The sequence below is a fragment of the Lissotriton helveticus genome, chromosome 2_1 (genome assembly GCF_964261635.1).
Source record: "Lissotriton helveticus chromosome 2_1, aLisHel1.1, whole genome shotgun sequence".
In the NCBI taxonomy this organism is placed as follows: Eukaryota; Metazoa; Chordata; class Amphibia; order Caudata; family Salamandridae; genus Lissotriton; species Lissotriton helveticus.
This window is the reverse complement of record NC_136059.1, coordinates 1,008,093,193-1,008,115,021: the sequence shown is the minus strand read 5'-3', so window position 1 is coordinate 1,008,115,021 and position 21,829 is coordinate 1,008,093,193. Positions and strand designations below refer to the sequence as shown.

The 21,829-nt window shown below is 45.5% G+C and overlaps 1 protein-coding gene across 1 annotated transcript in view; it reads right to left on the bottom strand.

The window, feature by feature from the left end:
* LOC144819575 (annexin A1-like) overlaps window positions 1-21,829 on the bottom strand; it is a 599,711-nt gene that overhangs the window by 417,507 nt on the left and 160,375 nt on the right. Inside the window, exon 3 of the mRNA XM_078677409.1 lies at window positions 15,958-16,028. Within this exon, the coding sequence (XP_078533535.1) occupies window positions 15,958-16,026 (69 nt within the window). The 5' untranslated portion in view covers window positions 16,027-16,028. The remainder of the gene's footprint in view (window positions 1-15,957; window positions 16,029-21,829) is intronic.

Sequence of the window (21,829 nt, the reverse complement as noted above, 5' to 3'; positions counted from 1 at the left end):
TACCATATAGTATGGGCCGGCCTAGAAATTGGACTGAATTGGACAGACACAATGACGACACTAACAGACATCATGGGATGTCCATTACAGCTTGATTACCTACACTGTTGGCTGGTTGCGTGGGTGTGACACGCCGTACATGCAAGAACAAATATGTTACAAAGCTTGTAGACCTGTTGTATATACCGTAAACATTTTGCATAGCGAATACAAGGAAGTACACCATAGTCCTCCCCCATTATCTCTGTGGCTTAGAGACCATTTCTAAAGGACAACTGCTAAGACAATTGCCTGGCGCTCACTTCCACTACAGTGAGAAGCGGTGACACAATGGGAAGCCTGGCACACATATGTAGACAAACTGGCAGCAAAGACAGACGAGTGACCACCTAGAGGCCCTGCATTCACCAACGGCCTTGCTCTTGTGCTGTTAGCTGTGGCCACTGAAAGTATTGACTCAATGATCGGTGACACAACATTTATGACTGAGGGCTAGACATTGGGGTCCTGCTTCCCACAAATTAATGGTGTTACTAAAGCTCTTCCTTTCTTATTTTCTATCAAATCAATGGGTCCCGACACTAAGACACATTAAGATACTGTGCTTCCCAAGAGAGGGGCAATAGGCCCACAACTGACACGAATGTCAATGGGCAATGGCGAATTGTTACTAATTATTACACAATGTTGCAGTAGCTCTTATGAGAAAGACAATAGGGTGCTCTAACCTCAAATGTCTGCTGACTATGTATGCCCTGGACACTAGGATAGATGTCTGTACTCATTTGGGAACTCGAGATGTAGGATAACACATTGTGGACTCACAAGGCATAAAATGTAATGCATACTTTATACTGCTATGTTGGGAATCCAAACCATGCTCATCACTGTATGTCTGTAAGTTGAAAAACCAATAAAGATTTACTATGGAAAAAGAGTGTTTTTCTCTTTTCCTCAGATTGATCTTTTGGTTCTGGCAACTATTGATTATGTGAATCAGTACCAAAAACTAAGGCAACCTGTTTCTGAAATTTTATATAGTTCAGAGATCAAGATGAAGTAAAAAGTTGATATGTAACAATCATGTTTTCACTTTTTGCTCCTGGAGTTAAAGTTTGGCTGTCTTCTCATTTTCTTCCCATTCAGAAACTCCCAGTCTAATCTTGGAATGATTTTTCAGCCCACTTATTGTTATTCATCAGATCAGTTATGTGGCTTTCTATTTAAATATGCATTACATTTCGAAAGATCATTTATTTGTCAGCGATCTAAACTGAAGCCTGTGTCCCAGATTCTAATTTTTAACTTTCATTTGAACCTCTGACACTGATGGTACCAGGACAAACAGAACATAAAGTTCAGACAATTTGTGACTGTCAGCTTTTCATCTTCTATTCTTGATTCAATGGAAGAGGAAGGATTACCCATCTATTGAGTGAACATGGTAAGATACTTCTGCTCATGCTCTCATGCTCTGTTACTTTTTTGACACTTCTTTCAAAAGTATCTTGATAAACAGAGAATTTCTGCGTAGTGTACACTGTCACAACAGTGCCTTGATTCGGATGCTGTTGGTGCTGTGATTAGAGACAACCACAGCAGTGTTTCAATATCAGTTAGAGACATTAGCTGACATGGGTGGTTGTGGACTTGTGGAATGCAGTGAAAGGAAAAGAATGTCCAACTTGGCCTTTTTCTTTTCATGTTTTGTAGTGTAAAACCTGCAATGAGACCACTGAAATACATCCGTTTGACAGGTCAAAACCTACCTTTGAAACATTATTAAGCCACATTTATGTCAGCCTTGTAGCTTTGAAGGCAGTATGTTGGCATTTAAAAGTAGTACATGCACAAATGTAACATGTCCTACAGTGACTAGCATTGAAAAGTAATTTTTCACTGTGGCAGGTCTAGTTACCCTATGCATAAAACATAGTGCAGATTAGCATCCAAATACTGCATCTCAGAAATGGGACTAGCTAGAAAATAAATTCAACAACTATTTTTAACAGTTATTAAAATACAATTGAATGGAGAAATTGGATTTTTTATTAATATTAAGGAAATGTAACTTTTAGAAAGTCAGCTCTTAACTTCATGAAGTTCCTGAACTTGTCCTGGTCAGTGATTAGCATTAGGTGTGAAATGCCTTCTAGGAGCAAACAAAAGGCTGGCCTAAATGGGCAAGAATGACTCATCTGAACCTCACAGAATATACAGAGTGGTGGCTGTGGGCATCTTTTTTGACAATACAGTGTCACACCCTGCTGAAGGGTTTAAACCTGCTTGACGGGTTCCCTTCGGGTGTACTTGATAGGCAGAAAACAGGACAATTCTTATGTATTGTTTGGTTCATGAAGAATCCTACTTTTGTCCTACCAGACCTCTGTGTTTGGGTTTTATGTGGGTACAGACGGTGGCCCAAACTGTATTTTAGTGTAAGATATGGAAGGACACTAGGGTTACCACAGTACATTCTCCACACACACACATCCAGCCCTCAGAGCCCAATTTTAGTGTAGCTGAAGAGTTTTGCCATCTTCACAATGCCCAAAGTTGGTAGGGTTAATAATATTAGTATTAATTAGCATTTATTAAGCGCATGGCTACCCAGAAGCATCCCAGCTCTAGGGACTGTTCAGGCTGAAAGAGAAAGCTATCAATTACTATTCTGGAATAGCCATGTTTTAAGACCCTTCCGGAAGGAGAGGTGGGAAGTTTCAAGCCGGAGATTGAGAGGGAGGGAGTTCCATAGTCTAGCTATGTTATATGAAAGGGAGCGTCCTCCGCTCCGCAGCCTATTAATTTTAGGAATGCAGGCTAAATTTAAATTCTCCGAGCAAAGAGATTTCTTAGGAAGATAGGCAGTGATCAGAGACTGATTGATGCAGGGGCCTGTGCCCCTAAGACTCTTATGAGCAGTGCAAAAGGCTTTAAAGGAGATCCTTTCCTTTATTGGTAGCCAGTGACGGGCTTTCAGACTAGGTCTGGCTGACTGCGTGCTGCCAAGTCGTGCAACACAATTCTGTGCCACCTGGAGCTTCCTTAGGGTTGACTTTTATGGCGGTCAAATACAGTGAGTTACAGCAGTCCAGCCGCCAAAGAATCAGGGCCTGGACTATTTTCTTAGATTCAGTGGGCAATAGGGGAAGGACCTTCTGTAGCATTCTAAGTATGGCGTGGCAGAACTCCCTCACTGCCACTGCCTGCTGGTCAAGTTTAAGAGAGTCATCCAGCCACACACCAACGCTCTTAATCTTGGACTTCAGGACTGGGGGTGCTAAAGCACAACGCCCAGGGCAGTGTGGGGGCTAGCTTGGCAGTATTGCCCAAGTACATGATTTCCATTTTTTCTTCATTCAGTTTGAGACAGGAGTCCAGGTGGCAACTTTCCCAAACAGAGCTCCAGGTCTGCAGGGTCAGTCCGTGGATGATTTAGAGATATCACCAACTGAGTGTCATCCGCGTAGGTGACCACTTTGATCCCATACACTGGATGACCTCAGCCAGTGGCCTCATATATACGTTAAATAACGTGGAACTCAGAGAAGATCCTTGGTGAACTCCATAGCTCAGAGGAAGAGGGCTGGAGGTGGATTCCCCTGTGAAGACCTGAAAAGTTCTGCCATTAGGAAACAATTGAATCCAGGAAATGGCTTTTCCTGCTACCCCAGCTCTCCTAAGCCGTTCAATGAGAACGTCGAAGTTGACCGTGTCAAAGACCGCGCTAAGGTCCAGGAGGATGATGGCCGCCACTCCTCCCTGATCCACTATCCTCCTGGTTTCCTCAGCTACAGTCGTTAGTGCAGATTCCGTACCGTGTTGTGAACGGAAACCCGTCTGGGAGTGATGAAGTAGCTTATGGGTTTCTAGGAAAGCTAATAGGGTGGAATTTATATGTTTTTCTAAGATCATACTAAGCAAAGGTTGGAGGGATATGGACCGGTAGTTGCTCAGTGCTTCGGGGTCCAGGCTGGTTTCTTTTCGTAAAGCTTTTACCATAGCGTGCTTCCAGACCTGTGGCACGAGTCCGTTGGTGATGGACATGTTGAGCACCTAGTGTATGGCTGGTAGAACCACATCTTTGGTCTTAGATAAGATGTGAGGTGGGCGGGATCTAGGGGAGATCCAGATTTTATTTTAACAAAAATCTTAGCTAGAGTCTTCATGTCCAAAAGAAGACATTCCTCCAGGGTGGGAGTGGCTGCTACCCTCATGCTCCTAGTGCTAGGCTCCTGTTGCCCAGCTACTTCCGTCAAGCTGGTGTCTAGATCACTAGGTAGTAGGGATAGAGGGAGCTTCTTATAAATAGATTGTATTTTTCCCTGAAAGTAACTTACCAGTTCATTACACTGTCCCTTGGATGAGTTTCTGGAAGTATCACGGAAAGTGGGCTCCAGGCGAGATTTGGTAATCCGGAAGATTTCTTTTGGTGCGTTTTTGATGCTGCCTTCATTTTGTCTTCATAATAAAATGACTGTGCCTTTTTTATTTTTTCGCTTGATATCGCTTTATGGCTTCTCTGTAAGTATTTTTGGTTCTTTCACTGAAATCCTTCCTCCAGATCCTCTCTAGTTGTTTGCATTTTTGTTTGAGCTATCTAAGCTGAGGTGAATACCATGGGGAGATATTTTCTCTCATCCTACGATTAATTGTTTTTCCGGAATAACTATATCCAGTGTGGATTCCAACCAACAGTTAAAGATCTTAGCTGCTGAGATGATGTCTGCCTCAAAAGTAGGTTTTGAGTTTATAAGTTGTGTTGACCATGCCTCAGCTGAAAGTTTGGACCATGGGCGGTCTTTCATCGAGCTATGTTCCTTGGATTCACAGTGGGAGGGGGATTTTAGAATGAAGGGGATCATTAATTGATCGGTCCATGGTAGAGGAATAGGACTCTTTACAGTCAACTCCAAGATATTAGTGAACATAGGGTCCAAGGTATGACCTTTAATATTTATGGGTGCGGTGATTTTTTGTATAAGTTGTATTGCGGTGAGATCTTGTATCAGCTCAAGTGCCTCTCTTTTACTAGGGTCCTCAAAATTAAGATTTAAGTCCCCTATCAGTGTGAAATTGCTGGCAGATTTTGCAAGCGACGCTGCCACTTCTGGGAGTGAGCTAAGGAGGGGGCCCCCTGGCCCCGGCAGTCGATAGATAAGAATTCCCGAGAAAGACAGTGTAGCAGAGAGAGAGATAGAGAAGAAAAGGCTCTCAGAGTTAAGTACTAGGTTGGGTTTAGTTCTACAATTAAATGTTGGCCCAGGGAACCTTTACCTCTACCTCATTGGTAAGTCCATACCCAAGAGTCATTCCCATACACTAGCTAATGTCAAACATATATGTGGCAACTCAAGCCACTCTCTTCAGAACACTGCTGGACCTGAGGAAGAACAGAAAGGACTAGACATGCTGTTTGTGATTTGAGAGGAGCCTTGAAGGATTGGGCCTGCTCCTTCCTGTACACAGGAGAATGAATTTGACTCCAAGGATCATGAGGCTGATCTCATTTTCAAGCTACAGGGACAAATTCAGCTACAAATGTCCTTTCCTGAAAATGCCCAACTGGCTAGTGGCAGCTGTTCCTGGGCTAGTGGCACATGGTCCTAGGTTTGAACCTACTGTTGTCCTCTGCCTGATTCTCTGTGAGACTCTAAGTACCTCTCCGGATGTCCTGAAGGCTTTAAGAGCGTACTCGTGTAGTTGATTGGTGCTTGAAGGACTGTGTCAGACACTAACATCTTTGAGCAGGACGATTGGTTGATGTATCCAACCTGAGCTCCCCCTGAACTAGCCTCAAATTGCTCATTGGTCTACTGCAACATAGTCAACGTTGTCTTTTCTTGGCGCTATTTCTACTTAAAACTAAAAATTCAGATTTCTAGTTCTCTTTTTGGATTTTTGCTTTTTGGTGTCATTTTGTTTATTACAATTTGCTCTATATTTCTAATTTGGTTTGATTGTTTTGTATTTTGACTTTTGTTATGTTTTGGTGCCACATAAATACTTCACCCATTGCCATATGTTAAACCTGTCTGATCTGTTCCATAGCTACCAGGGGTTTAAGCTCAAGTTAATTAAGAGATTTTAAGGGTTCACCCTCACAAGGGTTGTGATTATTCCTCAAACTCGGTAGAGACCCATCCCAATTAATAATCACATTTCGTACACTGATGGTCTGGTATTATCTATTATGTCTAAAGCTTCTGCAAAGGAGATGTCCCTAAAGTGAGTGAGCTTATTATGCTTTTTATTCTAAAGGATTTTTTATCCAGAAAACAATGGTTCCTGTGGCATAATAAATGTACAATACTAAGTCAGTACACAGCTCAATAGCATATAAGATGTTAGAGGGAGGATAACAAAGAGAGAAGCAATCCACAATTGTACCAGTTTGTAACAGGTTCTTTGTATTTCAAAACAGTTAATACTGCAATTATATTCAAATTGTACACATAGTATTCAAAAGTGCAAGGTGTCCCAAGTGTTATTCTGAGCGAAACAAAGAAAAGTGTGACAATAAGTGTGGCTGGATGCGGGCCTGGCCTTTGGCCCCCAGATTGGCCGGGTGGCGGGGGTATGCTTCGGCGTTCTGAGAACTTTAAGGAAGGTATTAGATCTCCTCCCTGTTGCGGCTCGCCGAACGCTGGTGCATGCCCTAGTCACATCGCGCCTAGACTACGGGAATTTGCTGTATCTGGGGGCCACGGGAAAGGTCATAAGCCGCCTCCAGGTGCTGCAAAATGCAGCTGCTCGCTTAGTTTTGAGGCTCCCTAAGAGATCTCCCTCTAAAGCAGCGCTCCAGGCACTGCATTGGCTCCCTGTTGGGAGAAGGGTGGAGTTTAAAGCTCTCTCCACATGTCACCGCATTCTGAGCGGTAAAGCTCCTGCCCCGCTACAGAGTCTGGTGACCTGGTATGAGCCCACGCGCAATCTTCGCTCCTCCCGTACCGGGCTACTGAAGGTTCCGAGAGTAAGGAAGGCTCGTATGGGAGGGAGGTCTTTCAGTTACCTGGCACCCAAGTGTTGGAATGCCTTGCCTCTGGAATTGCGTCTGGAACCGTCTGAGACCATTTTCAGAAAAAAACTTAAAACTTATCTATACAGCAGGTAGGCGTTTCTGAGGGTGGCTTGGACTGCAGCTTCCACTTATCATAGCACGGGGACACGCCGGTGTGCGCAACCAGGCGCTCTACAAATGTCCAAATAATAAGTAATATGTACAAGTTTCTGCTGGGGGTATTTACAAGGAGAGAGGAAAATGACCATGAACAATAATAAGAGCAATCATTAATCAGTGGCTATCTACAATCATAGGTACTGTGTTATATAGTTCATTTCCTATGGCGTCGCCGTAGGAAATGAACTATATAACACAGTGAACACAGCAGAAACTTCTACATATTACTTATTGTCACACTTTTCTTTGTTTTGCTCACAATAACACTTGGGACACCTTGCACTTTTTAATACTATGTGTACGATGTGTATATCATTGCAGTATTAACTGTTTTGAAATACAAAGAACCTGTTACAAACTGGTACAATTGTAGATTGCGTCTCTCTTTGTTATCTTGAGCTGTGTACTGACTTAGTATTGTACATTTATTATGCCACAGGAACCATTGTTTTCTGGATAAACGCATTGCCCTGGTTCCTTTGTGAGTAGGGTCCCCTTGTTCCCCTTTTCGAATTTATTCTAAAGGAGGCACTAGTGAGTTCCAAGATATGGCCAGTGCTTCAGGCTTGAACTCTGAGTGAATCTTGTGTATTTTACCTGTAAAAAATAAGTTGGGATACATTGTCACATAGGTCTTACATATGCTCAGGAGCAAGAATGAGCTGTCAGTTTATTGATTATTTTGAAAACTTCTTTAGAATAATTTAGGATTGTGGCTATGCAAGTACAGTAACATTTCCAGCTTGCCAGAAGGACTTGCTTTTTGCAAGCAGTACTTGCTACTGAGTTCTGTTATTTTGATTCCTCTTAGTATTTCAGCCGCCATTACTTTCCCAATATTCTAGCTTTATGTTTCCAGAAATGAAATTCTGGATTGAAATATAGATTGTCCTTCTGAATGGGTGGAAACGAGTGGTTATGGGAGTGCTTGGAGAGCTTTTTGTCCAACACAAAATTTAGGTACTTCAAGATGATCGATGCTATCTTAAAATTAGTAGGTTTACGGCCAGATGTAGGTAGCCAAATACCGGTCGGTAATGGCCGAAAATCTGTATTTTCGGCCGTTACCGACCGGTATTGAGCGATCGGTATGTAGGTGACAGAAATTTGGCCAAATCGGTAAATATACCGAATCGGAATTTTTACAGAATCGGTAAAATACCGAATCGGAATATTTACCGAATCGGAATATATACCGAATCGGGAAAAAACCAAATCGGAATATTTACCGAATCGGAATATTTACCGATTCGGAAAAATAACGATTAGGAATATTTACCGATTCGGAATATTTACCGATTCGGTACACTTACCGAATCGGTAAAATACCGATTCGGTAAATAAGAATAGGTAAAATTGAAGATTGAGATGTAGGTAAGCTCTGAAATACCGAATTTGCTTCAAATTCAGTATTTAAGAGTCGGTATTTACCATGGATTCAAATCAGGTGGTAACCAGGTGCAGCCTATAAAAATTGACCCAAAATGCAATTCTGTTTACACAATGGCGGCATTTTATGTCATTGCAAGACGGCTACGGCTACAGGAGGAAGGAGAGAGGGAATGGCTGAGACAGGAGCAGGTCTACAGGCAGAGGGTGACCCTGTTCATGCTCACAGAGGAAGAGATACTCCTGAGGTACAGGTTGGCTCCAGACACCATCTTGGACCTCATCAGCGACCTACAACCACTGTTGGAGCACACTACCCCAAGGGCACATGCAATTCCACCCCATGTACAGGTGCTGTGCAGCCTCCACCTGCTCGCGTCTGGGAGCTACCAGAGCGTGGTTGCTGCGGTGGGTGGGGTGACCCAGAGCAGCCTCTCAAGGTTTTTTCACAAATTCCTTGACGCCATGTTGCAGAGGATGGAGCATTACATTTCTTTCCCAGCCACCCATGCTGAACTGGTTCAAACCAAATCTGAGTTCTACCAGATGGCTAGATTTCCCCATATTATCGGCTGCATTGATGGCACGCACATCCCCATTTGTCCCCCTGCTGCCACAGAATACATCTGCAGGAATAGGAAATCCACCCACACCATCAATGTGGTGATTTGCAATGCAAAGTACGTCATCACAGACCTTGTTGCAAAATTCGCTGGGAGTACCCACGACTCCTATACTTTCCAGAACAGCGGAATCTATGCACGGCTGTCTGCAGGGGAATTTGGCGAAGGATACCTCCTAGGTAAGACACAGTGTGCGACCCCCTTCAACACCTATTGCAGTAAGAATAACAAGTATGCATGTGAGTAATGTATTCCCATTTCCCTTTTAGGAGACAGTGCATATGCCCTACGTTCATTTATCCTCACTCCCTACCTCAACCCCTCCACACCCAGCCAAAGGAGGTATAACCGGGTCCACAAAAGCACAAGGAATGTAGTAGAACGGACCTTTGGCATATGGAAAAGCAGATTCAGATGCTTGCACAAGAGTGGAGGTGCAAGGCAGTATACCCCATCACCTGCTGTAAGATAATTGCTGCCTGTGCCATGTTGCACAACCTTGCTGTTAAGAAGGGTACTGAGGTGGAGTTGTCTGACTACGAGGATCATGATGACGACAATGCTGTGGCAGAAAACCAACCTGCTGGAGTGTCAACACCAAGTGATGGCAGATACAGACGTGAGGAGATAACAGACAACTATTTCTGAGTGAGTAAAGAGACACAGACAGCTTGTGAATGTGAAAAAAAGTTTTTTAATGTTGTCACAACGTTAATGCACTGATGTGGAACAAATAATAAGTATTTGAACGTGGGGACTGCTAATGTCCCAGGTTGCCTCACCCACACTGTAAATGTCATTTACGGGCGAGCTTCGCAGACCCACTGGGGTGTGGTTCACTCCCTTCGGCATGTCCTGCAGGCTCAGCTGAGCGCCTGGTGCTCCGGCGTGGCTCAACAACTGCGCTAGCCGGGCTGCTGCGGCTGCTGCTGTCGTATGCCTCAGCCACGTCCAGGGCAGGATTCGCAGCAGTATGGGAGATGATCATGGCCTCCAGGGCACTGGTAATCCTGGCCATGCCCCTGGTTACCTCCGCGGTGTTCTGCGTGAGGCTTTCTTGCATGTTGGCGCTCCTACGGCATAGCTGGGATGTTGCCGTGGCCAGCCGGTGCATAGCCCTGTTGTGCACACGCGCATCCCTGCGCCTTGTTTGCTCCTGAGCATCCATGTTTGCGCACAGTTGGTTGATGGCGGTGGTCATGTCACTGTTGGTCTTTGCAACCTCCCTGTTGGTTTCCACTAAATCACTGATGCCCTTGCCCATGTCTCCCATTTGCTGATTTAGGATCCTAAACTGGCGGTGGCAGGCCTGAATCGATTTCCCCTGCATGCGCTGGATGCGCACCATGCTCCCCTCAAGGCCACGGAACACAGTGCCCTCTCCAGGTGGACCTGCACTGCTGGGAGTGCGTTGGCGGCTACGAGTGCTGCTGGACTGATGTGTGGACACCTGTACAGTAGGAGTGACTTCTATGGTTGCTTCAGCCTCACCCTCACCTCCCGCCATGACACTCAGTGGGGCCACATATCTCCTCCTGGCTGGTGAGGTAGCAGGTGTTGTCAGGGACCGTGATGGGGAGTTCTCAGGTGAGAACACCAATGGGGGGGATTGGGAAAGGTATGGGGAGTGGGGAAACACAAGGGGGCGAACAGTGTCATCCGCATGGGAGAGGGCAGTAGCGTCTTCGTCCTCCTGCAAGGCTTCTGCGGTGCTTGGCCCTGCCTCAACACTCTCCTTCCTCGCTGGCGCAGTTCCTTGTGAGGCAGATGGTCCACTGCCTGATGTTGGCCCTAGGTATAAAGAAGCGTATGTACACTGAGTGCTATTGTCTTACAGTCACTACAATAAATGCATTGCACATTTCACTTTCATTACTCTGATTGGCTTTCAATGCATTGCTGTTTTCTGTGCACTTACATGTGATCCTACATTTGCTGACTACATTTCCCATAATGCATTGCTCATGTATAGTGCTAGCAGTACTGGACTGGGGTTGGCCTGTACACAAAGGCTAAAGGGAAGCAGTTTGCTTTGGGGTGTCATGCTGCGCAAGCCTCTTACCTTTCGTAGTAGCTCTGGCTGAGCTGTCCACATCTCCTACTCCCACGACACTGTCAGGCTCGATGGTGGAGGCCACCAGTTCCTCAGGGTCAGTCAGGGGGGGCGCAGGGTTCCTGCCTCCACCGGTCACACCAGCCTGCTTGTGGATCTCTGCCATTTCTTTTTGGGTGAGGCTCCTGAGGTCGTAAAACTTTTCTTCAGGTGCTCTTGGCTCCTGCTGGTCACACCCACAACATTCACCTTCTCCCCTATGGCAAGCCACATGTTTCTTTTGGCTGACTCTGGTACAGAGAGGGACAGCCTGCCAAAAAGCTGTTTGTGGACCCTCACCTCTTCCTCAACCAGTACCTGCAGCTCCATGCTGCTAAACTTTAATTTTCGTTTTCTTTCAGCCTTCTGGCTCTCTGTGCTACTTGCCATTCTTACTCTCTTTCACTGCAAACAAATCTCTCCCTGCTGCTCTGTCTCTCTGCTCAGCTCTGACTGCCTCTCCAGAACCTACTAATGAGTTGCAGCTGCCTGGGTAGCCACTTCCTGGTTGGGAGGGGGAGGGTGGTAGCACCTGATTGGCTGTTTTCATTAGTTTCACTTTTGCTAGCTTCCCGAATCGGCATTTACCGATTCGGTATTTACCGATTCGGTATTTACCGAATCGGTATTTTCAATGCATTCCTATGGGCCTTTTGGCCCATAGGGTTGTACGGCCATTACCGATTCGGTAATTACCGAATCGGTATTTGCCGATTCGGTAATTACAGAAAGTCCGATACCGACTTTTACCGATTCGGTAAAATATACCGATTTTTGACCTACATCTCATTTACCGATTTTTGAATACCGAATCGGTAAAATTCGGTATTTAAGAATCGGTAAATGACATTTACCTACATCTGGCCCTTAGAGTTCAGATAATTAGCATTGACAATAGGACTTGTTGAAAACAACCTCAAAGTTCTATTCATGGCTGAAAGTGTTTTGCTAGTTTTTTTTTTTTAATTATTGGCACAGCAATAGTAAACGGGACACCCGGATGTACAGATCAGGGTAATATTATACAGAAGTCAGCCACAGAATGTAAATCCGGACAGGCATGGATGATTTGTAGGAAGTGGCATTCTTGATGAGTAGGTTCATTTATAAATGTTAAGTTGCAAACCTCTATTTCTTTCCAAAATCTATGTGCAGGTCCTGCTAGGATTTCCAATTGAAGATTAAATGTCCCAGAGCAATGGTGAGGTAATTGATCAAGTAAAAAATCTTCTATGATATATACTTACTCCTTTAAATATATGAAACTACAAATTGAAAACAAATACATCTCAAGTTGCAAAGCAACATTCGTTTGTAATCCTCCGACGGTGAAAATGGCTGAGGTGAGGTGAATATGTAGAAAGAGCGCAAAATTATGATAGTCAATCAGGTCACTTGTGGTCAGAAGGCTCTGCACGCAAGTCAAATATATCCATTCCATATCAAGCCTTGCAGAACCACTGACTTGTCTCTGAGATGAGAATCATCTATGACACTATGCACCGAGTGATTTAAATACATTGTGAATTATTACTCGTTAGTCAACACTGTAGTTTTACTAAAATATACATTTTATATCACAACATTGTTAGACCTGGCACCATTGGTGTGGGTCTCCCATCTATGTTTTTGCTATTGCTTCTGTGTTTTTGCCATGTTTTTGCTGGTCTGGATGCTCTGGGCACTTGGCCACTGCTATTCAGTGCCAAAGTGCAAGTGCACCCTATTGTAAATTGTTGTAATGGATTAGTGACTCCATGATTGGCTTATTCGATTTACTTGTCAGATCCTAGTACAGTGCACCATGTGTGCCCAGGGCCTGTAAATCAAATGCTGCTGGTGGGCTTGCAGCACTGGTTGTGCCACCCACAGAAGCAGTTTCTAAAATATGGTTCAGGTCTGCCATAGCAGAGCCTGTGTGCAGTCTGGGACTGCCATGTTGACTTGGCAAATGCACCCACTTTCCAGTCCCTAAATCTTCCCTTTTCTACATATTAGTCACCCCTAAGGTAGACCCAAGGGTAGGGTGCATTGCATGTAAAAGGTAGCACATGCCCTGATGTGTGTGGAATGTCCTGATAGTGAATTACAGCCAATTTCGTTTTTCACTATTGCAAGGCTACCTGTTCCCATAGGCCAGAATGGGCAGTTTGATTATAACATCTTATAATCCTAACTGACCCAGGGGGCTAGGTAGAAATTTAAGTTTAGTATGCCTGAACTCAGAATGTTAAAATACATCTTTTAGTGAAGGTGTTTTTTATATTCTGTGTTTGAAAATACCACTTTTAGAAAGTAAGTATTTTCTTGCCTAACCATCCAGTTGTCTCTGTGTGTATTCCAGATCTGGCTAGTGAGTGCTAGGGGGCTGGAGATGGCCGTGGCACCAGCAACCGGTGGGTCAGGGCTGGGCTGAATAGGACCTGCATTGAATAGAGAGTAGGGGGAGGAGAGTTCCTTTCACTGCTCTGAGCCCTCATAGAAAAGAGAGTAGGGGGCGGAGATTTCCTTTCACTGACCTGAGCCCTCATAGAACAGAGAGTAGGAGGAGGAGATTTCCTTTCAGCTACCTGAGCCAGGTCTGCTCTCAAACAATGCTGTCTCCACCTCCTGCCAGGAAGCTGCACCCAGGAGGACAGAACTGGCTTTTACCAGGTACAGACACTTTCTGCCTTCAGAGATCAAAGGATTTTGTTTGTATAAATATTGGGGCCCAGACCCCAGAAATTTAGATCACTTCTGGGAATCAAGACGGACCTTTGTCAAGGAGAGAAACCAAGGAAGCTGAAGAAGGAGACTGCCACAGTGCTGGTTGCTGTCTAGGGTTGGCCTGCAGTGGTTACTCAATTCTAAGAAAAGGGAAAAAGGAACTTTGTGTACTTCATTATCTTGAGGAAGATCTCCAAGGGCTCAAAACTGAGCTTGCCTCCTGTCTGAAGTCACAGGGGCACCAAGACTTCACAACCAGCTTCTCCCTGAATTTCCTTGCGGGGAATTCTACCTGCAGAGAGGTGCCTGCTGTTGTTCCGGGTACCTCTAGTGCCTGTGTGTTGCTCCGAGCTAGAAGCGTGACACAATGAGCAGAAGAGTCTTGCTGCCACAGCAGTTACATTGCCGAAGAAGCATGCTGCCGCCGCAGCTGTTTGCTGTTGCATCACAGACGAAGTGTAGCGCATCACCGGAGAAGCGTGACGCTGCCGCAGAGGTCACCGTTGCATCACCGCAGAAGTGTGTCGCAGGGCCTATCATGGCTCCAAAGTTCATCGATTTTGCCACATGGGCTTCAGACGTGCACGCATCGCATCCCCGTTGTCGCATCGCATCCAAGACGGCATTTTGACGCCGCAGTAAGAAACGATGCATCAACTCCCCACACAGTAAGGAAGCGACGCATCACCTCCCCTGCGCTGCAGTAAGGAACCAATACATCTACTCCCCTGAGTGTAAGGAATGGCGCATCAACTTCCCTGCAACCCTTTTGTTTGCATCGCGTGACGCATCCCAGGTACTTTGTGAGTAAAGTGTTGCATTTACCATCTACATTGAACTAAGCTATTTTCTACCATTTTAAAGACTTATTTTTTATTACAGTATTGTGGATTTTTGTCGTTTAGTCTTGTGTTAAGTCTTGTAAAGATTACTTATTTTTCTAAACTGGTGTGGTGTCCATTGGTAGTGTTTTCACTGTATTACTGTATATGTTCACAAATGCTTTACACTGCCTCGGAGATAAGTCTGTCTGCTCGTGCCAAGCTACAAAGGGGGCGAGCAGGGGTTATTTTAGAAGTGTAGTCCCTTACCCTAACTTGAAGCAACAGTCCCTATTTGGACAAAGGTGTGAACCATTGCCAACTAGAGACCCCCATTTCTTACAGATATGCACAAATATCAACTTCACTATATCGACTTGCATCTCATCCACGTTAGTAGATGTGAAGTTGGGGTAATAAACCTACACTTCCCTATGTATTTTACCATGATAGTATATTAGTCGTCAATATTTTGGTTGCAATATATGTGTAGATTCAGAGTTCCGGCCTCAATATTGTGGCGTGAAAATAGCAGTGGGTGGAATTTATTTTCGCAGGCTGATTAGGAACAATTTGGTAATTTGTTACGTAGAATTACTGAATAAATCCCCCCGCCCCGCCGGCGGAATGAATCAGCAGTGGTGTATATTTTTAACATGGCTGGTAGATTGAGCAGTCACTCTATGTTGAAAAAAACACTGCAAATAAAGTTTAATCTGCTATGGTTTTTAAACATAGAGGGACTGGCTCTTCCAGCCCTCTTAAAGCACAGCATGGCATATGCCTCGGGACCCTTACATACTAATGTAAGGTTTCCGAGGGGTATGCAGTGCAGTGCATACCCTTCTGTGTCCTTACATACTTTTGTAAGGGCCCATAGGGATATGCGTTGCAGTGCACCGCAGTACATACTCCCTGATGCCCTTACATAAGTATGACAACCACCAAGGGGTATGCACTATAGTGGATACCCCGCCTTGCCCTTACATGCTTATGTAGAGAGTGAGTGGGAGTGGATGTTTTAGAAGAGGCCGAAACATCTCTTTTATATGGCATCCGTGAATGAACTCTGCTTAAGGGGTTTCTCCCCAATAATAAAAAAAACATAGGAAACTACCCACTTGGACAATAAGGTAAACTTACAGTCGTTTGGGATCCTTCCAACACGTCTAGCAAAGTAAGGCTTCCCAAAAGTGCGCATATGATGCTCATTTCTGAAAAAAAAGAAAAGAAACGAAAAGAAAAGAAAAGAAATTTCAGAAAACGATAACATTCAACATATGCAAGAGCAGGTATCATGGTTGTAGCTTCATCCATGTATGATGGTCACAGTTCACTTCAATGTGTAGTACACAGTGTAGTTGAATGATTTTCACAAAGATGAAGCAAACGCAGTGAAAGGTAAGAGGTAGAATTTATATGTATAATGTCGTAGGACTAGGACACCAAAGAAGACACTTTGTGAAATTCGAGAATGTGATTTAATTGTGCACATTGAAAATGAAGGAGAGAAATCTTTGCACGGCTGATAAGGAAATAATGCTCCGCGCTGTTTTTGAGCAAAGATTCACAATGCAAAATATTAGCAATATGTCATGACAAATGTAAACTATAATTGTTCATGCTGGGGTTACAAAGGGGCCGGAGGCAGGTAGAAAGTAACAACAGCAATCTGTCGAAAGGACAGCTGGTGTTGAACATGACTCACCAAAACCATAGAAAATTAAATGAAACACTGTCGAAGAAAAAATAAAAAAGATTCTTGCTGAGGGGGAGTTTGAAGCGGTGTACCCACAGGATGGGAGCTAGGGACAAACACAATTTTGCTACTGAGGGAAATCATTAATGTTTTAATCTATCAATGCTTTCACACGTGGGCAATCAAAAGTAACTCTTTGGCAAGCTACTCTGAAATGACTCACCAGTTCCAAGCAGATATCTACAGTTCTGATAAAGAATTCTGACAACGAGTGACAACTGAATTACCCTGCACCGGTCCGAAACAAAACTATCATATAACCGGTGACTTATCAGATCAAGTTTCTGAAGCAAGAATGATCAGGCCTGCCAATGCACGCAAGCACAAATTGGGTTTATATGAGGGATGGACGGTAAGTCAATTCACATAATACTGCATCCTCCATGACACCTCCTTTTCACTTTGACTCAGTACCTCAAATTCGGATTTCTTTGATGACCCATCTGCAAACGTCATGTAACCCTAAATAACCGTTGTGCCCTCACTGTGCATTAGATGCACCTGTCTCCCACTCTCCAGACACCAAGGGTCGCAAACAGGCCTACCTCATGCATATTAATGAGGTAGGTCGCAATTTGCGACCCATTAGGAATCACAGGCATCACAGGGATGGACCAGCAAGTCTGTGATTGCTTTTTAACAAAGCAATTTTTTTTTAAATGCAGCCCGTTCTTCTCAAGGGAAAAGAGGATGCATATAAAAAGAAAAAATGAAACTTTGAAGTTTCATTTAGTAAGAGTGAAACTTTAAAGTTTCATTTCGTAAGAGTAGAGAGTAGTCCATGGGACCACTGCCTGCTCATAAAAAATATCCCCCAGATTCATGAAAGCAACATTCTGCGAATTCCAAATTGCGAAAGTTACTGAATGGCAATTTAGAATTCGCAGAATGGGATTCATGTAGAAAAGCGAACAAAAAAAGCGAATCGCAATCGGCCGCAATTGCCGTTTGCGATTTTGCCTAAATCGCCGAAAATCGCAGAATCGCCCTTTTTCAGTGTTGAAATTGCGATCTCGCAATTACCGAAATCGCTAATTGCGATCTCGCTAATTGCGAGATCGCAAAAACGGGAAGTCGCATTTCGAGCACAATGATGACTTCACAACCAGGAAGTAGGCAGTTTCCTGCCTCATTCTGCTCACTGAGCCTGAAAGTGGAAGCAGCACTTGCCAGAGCTCCACTACAGAGCACCTGCAGCAGCAAACCAGGACACAATCAACCCCAGAAAATGTCCCAGGAAGCAGCAGGGAGCAGTGCCCCTGGAAGTAAAAGGAAAATTTAATTTTCCGAGCAGGAACTAGAATATTTAATTGAGGGAGTCACCAAGGACCATGACCGGCTCTTCGGTGAAGATTCAAGGAGGGTGCATGAGGCGGACAAAAGGCGCATTTCGCTGCTCATCCGCGCTAAGGTCAATGCAGTGGGAGTGACCCAGCGCTCCATTGACGAACTCAAAAAGAGGTGGTATGATCTCAGAGGGCGTGCAAAGGAAAGAATTGCAGAGAGGTTGGGGGAGCGAATATCAACCGGAGGAGGAGAGCCCACCGTACCACCCAACACCCCACTAGAGGACCTTGTGGAGGACACCCTGAATCCCCAAGCATGCGTGGGGGTCACCCGGCTGGACTCCTCCCGACTCACCCAACAATCCCTAAGTAAGTGCCATGCGACTGCGACCCTGTCCCCTGAAAATGGCCATGACTCCAGAGCCAACCATTAGAAAGCCCAAGTCAAAACACCAGAAATGCCCAATTGCATTGTGGGACTTGTAGTGTGACCACAAATTTCAGATAGCCCCATACAGCCAGACCTGTCAAGTGAGAGTCAACCCTAAAGCCAGTCAGGGAATGCTAGCCTGCATGCATGTAGCAACCTCCCATGTGCAAGAAACATGTCATTAATCACGGTCCCTTTTACATAACAGGTGGCACAGAACAACCCAGCTCGGACAGTGAGGCCCTACACATTGACGACAACCCCGAGGACACCGAGGGAGAGGGCCGTCCTTCACACCAACCAGGACCATCACAGGCAGCAACAGCAGCAGTAGTACCACCACCTGCCCCTGTGGCCAGTGCCACCCCTGCAGCCACATGTGCGCCACAACCAGCCGGTGTAACACCCATGCCAGTGGCACAGGCCACATCAGTTGCAGCCCGGAGGCAGACAAGGCGCACAGCCACTGTTCGATCACAGTCCAGTGGACTGGTGAGGGAGGAGTGCGACACACCAACACGCGCTGGCAGGGGGGGAAATATCCGGGATCCTGGCCTGTCCATTGAACGTCGCATGCTCCGAGTCCATCAGAAGCAGGCACGTCACTTGGCTGCCATCCACCTGCAGCTGCACAAGACTGCACGTAATATGGGACAGCTCACTGACAGCATGCAAATAATGACCGCTGCTGTCCAAGAAAACACCCAGGTCCTGTTGTCCCAGCAGGATGTCAACCGTCGCCGCCACCGCCAGCTGCTGACCTGCCTGTCAGCTTACACACGCTCAAATCACATTATCGGGAATGCCACCTCCTAACTATCGCGTCGCTCCCTAGCGATGCAGATTCAAATGGTGCAGTGCTGCCAGGACGTCACTAGGGGACTGGAGCAAGTCACCACAGCAGTGCAGGGTCTGCAGGCGACTGGCCATGGACAAGCTAGTGGGGGGATGATGCCAGTGAGGGCAATTCCAGCCACACCAGCCTGTCGGTGCGGCTGGTGACGGTACCCCACCGCAGCACCAGGCCCACTGCAGCCTCACGGGCAAATGCTGAAGTGGAGGAAGTCGAAAGGCGACTGGGAGCGTGTGCCCGGAGGCGCCACTGACTCTTCCTAATGTACCTGCAGGGTCATGCTGATGATACAAGCATGCCCTCTTCACAAACATGGGGATGTATGAGTTAATACAGCTCTCATGCAATGTAAAAATAATATGACTACATTATTGTGAAAAAAACAATAAGGTTTAATATGCACAAGTTAATCTGACTCATGTCATTATTTCATTTGTCATGCATGAGTGAAGTGTTTGGTGAGGGGAGTGGGTGCACTAGAAACAGTTCATTGTGATTTGGTTGCGGCGCCTGTGTCCTTCAGCAGGATTCTCCCCCGTGCATGATGCACATGTGCAGGTGGGCGGTTGTCCCCGTCCGACTCACTACCAGAGATCTCTGCAGGTATCCTCCGCTTGGTAGCAATGTTGTGGAGTATTGCACACATGGCCATGATGCGGCAGCAGACTTCAGGCTGGTATTTGAGGGCCCCACCAGGCTTGTGTAGTATGCGGAATCGGCTCTTCAAAAGCCCAAATGTCCGCTCAATGCTATTTCTTGTGCGGATGTGTGCAGCATTGTAATGCCGTTGCTGTGGTGTGGCAGGGTTGAGGTATGGGGTGAGGAGGTACTCACGGAGACCGTAGGCGCTGTCACCTGAATGAAAGGAGCAGAGGGTGAGTGCCTGTTATGCTCAGCTACATGGTCGCGATGTACTGTTTGTTGGCATGTGTACTTACCTAGAAGGTGTCCTTTGCCAAAGTCTCCCCTGGCCAGTCGTGTGTGCATGCCGCTGTGCCGGAATATGAAGGAGTCATGTGTGCTCCCCGGGTATTGTGCCACTATGTCCGTGATGATTGTCTTAGCGTTGCACACCATCTGGATATTCAGTGAGTGGTAGCACTTGCGGTTCCTGTACATGTATTCGGTTTGTGCAGGTGGGCAGATGTGGATGTGGGTACAGTCAATGCATCCAATGACATGGGGGAATTGTGCAATGTTGTAAAAACCAAGCTTAGTTTGATTCAAGTCCTGTTGGGTGGTCGGGTATTAGATGTAATGGTGTAGCCGGGTCAGCATGGCCTCCAGGAAACTGTTTAGGCAGCGTGACATGGTGCTCTGGGAGATCCCCCCTGCTTCGGCAACTATCCCCTGGAAGCTTCCCGAGGCCAGGAGGTGCAGGCTGCACAGGACCTGGACATGGGTGGCCACGGCATTGGCCCTCCATGTTGGGTGCTGCATCAGGGGGTCAAGGTCCCGGATGAGCTTTGTAATCATTGCCTCATTCAGCCGGTACTTTGAGTAGATTTGCTCCTCAGTTTGGCCCAGAAGTGTGACCCGCTGGCGGAAAATTTGCTCCTGGATCCTGCGTCTGTTCCTTGCTGCAGCCTGGAGCCTTCGCCGCCTAACCACCATGTATAGTCCTGGCATTGTGAATGTCCTCATGCTCCTACTGTTTCTCCTTAAGTGTGTTTGGTCGGGGCTACACCTGTGGCTAGTTTATTTTTCTATGGACTTCATGGTTACCACCTAGTTTGGGTTCTCCTTTAGTTGCGCCTCGCAAATTGCGATTTTGAGGTTTTTCGCAATTTGCGATTTTTGATGAATTTGGTTTGCGATTATTTAGCGAATTCGCAAACTAAATCGCAGTTTCATTTGAATCACGCAAATTCCAATTCGCTAAGGGGGTCCCACCTTGATTCTGCGATTTAATTTGCGAATTCGCTAAAAATATTTTGCGATTTCGCTAATTGTTCATTTTTCAAATCATGAATTGCAGATCATTGAATTGCGATCGCAATAGCTAATTCGCAGCTATTGCGATCGCAATCTTGGTTGATGAATCTGCCTGTATATGTTTTCCATTCTCAAAGATTAAGGGGTACTCTGGAGACCCCTTTCCCATTTGTGAATGGGTTACCACCTCCTTCAAGGAGCCAGTAAAATAAGAATATTTTGCAACTGTAATTCAGTAATATCTTACAGTATTGCAATTTGTGTTTTGTACATTGTAAAAGCATTTTTGCTGTCGGGAATGGCCCAATCGGCCGTTTCTGACAGCAAAAATGCTTTGTACATGTGGCCCTTCAGGCCTTATTCACAAAACAAACCTTCACTTTTGCGTAGGTTTAGACCTTGGAGCAAGTTTAGTACTTTCAGCATTCACAAACTCTCAGTACAAAAGTGTAAATTACATGTCTCCACCTCTTACGTATTGCACTTGGCTTACTGTTTTGCTGGTTGGTGATGTCTTTCTCTAAATTCCTCCTTGGTCATACCTAAACCCCTCCTACTCACCCTAATCCCATCCCCTTTCGTAGTAAGTCAGTTCCTTCTTTAGGCCACTCCTCTGTGCCCCTCCCATATTGAAACCTATATTTACTTCTGCACAGTTGGGGTAGAGAGCTACGCACACATAAGTTTAGGTAATGCAGATGCATAAAACTTCACACAAAGGAGCACATGTATGAATAATTTTTGTATTCACA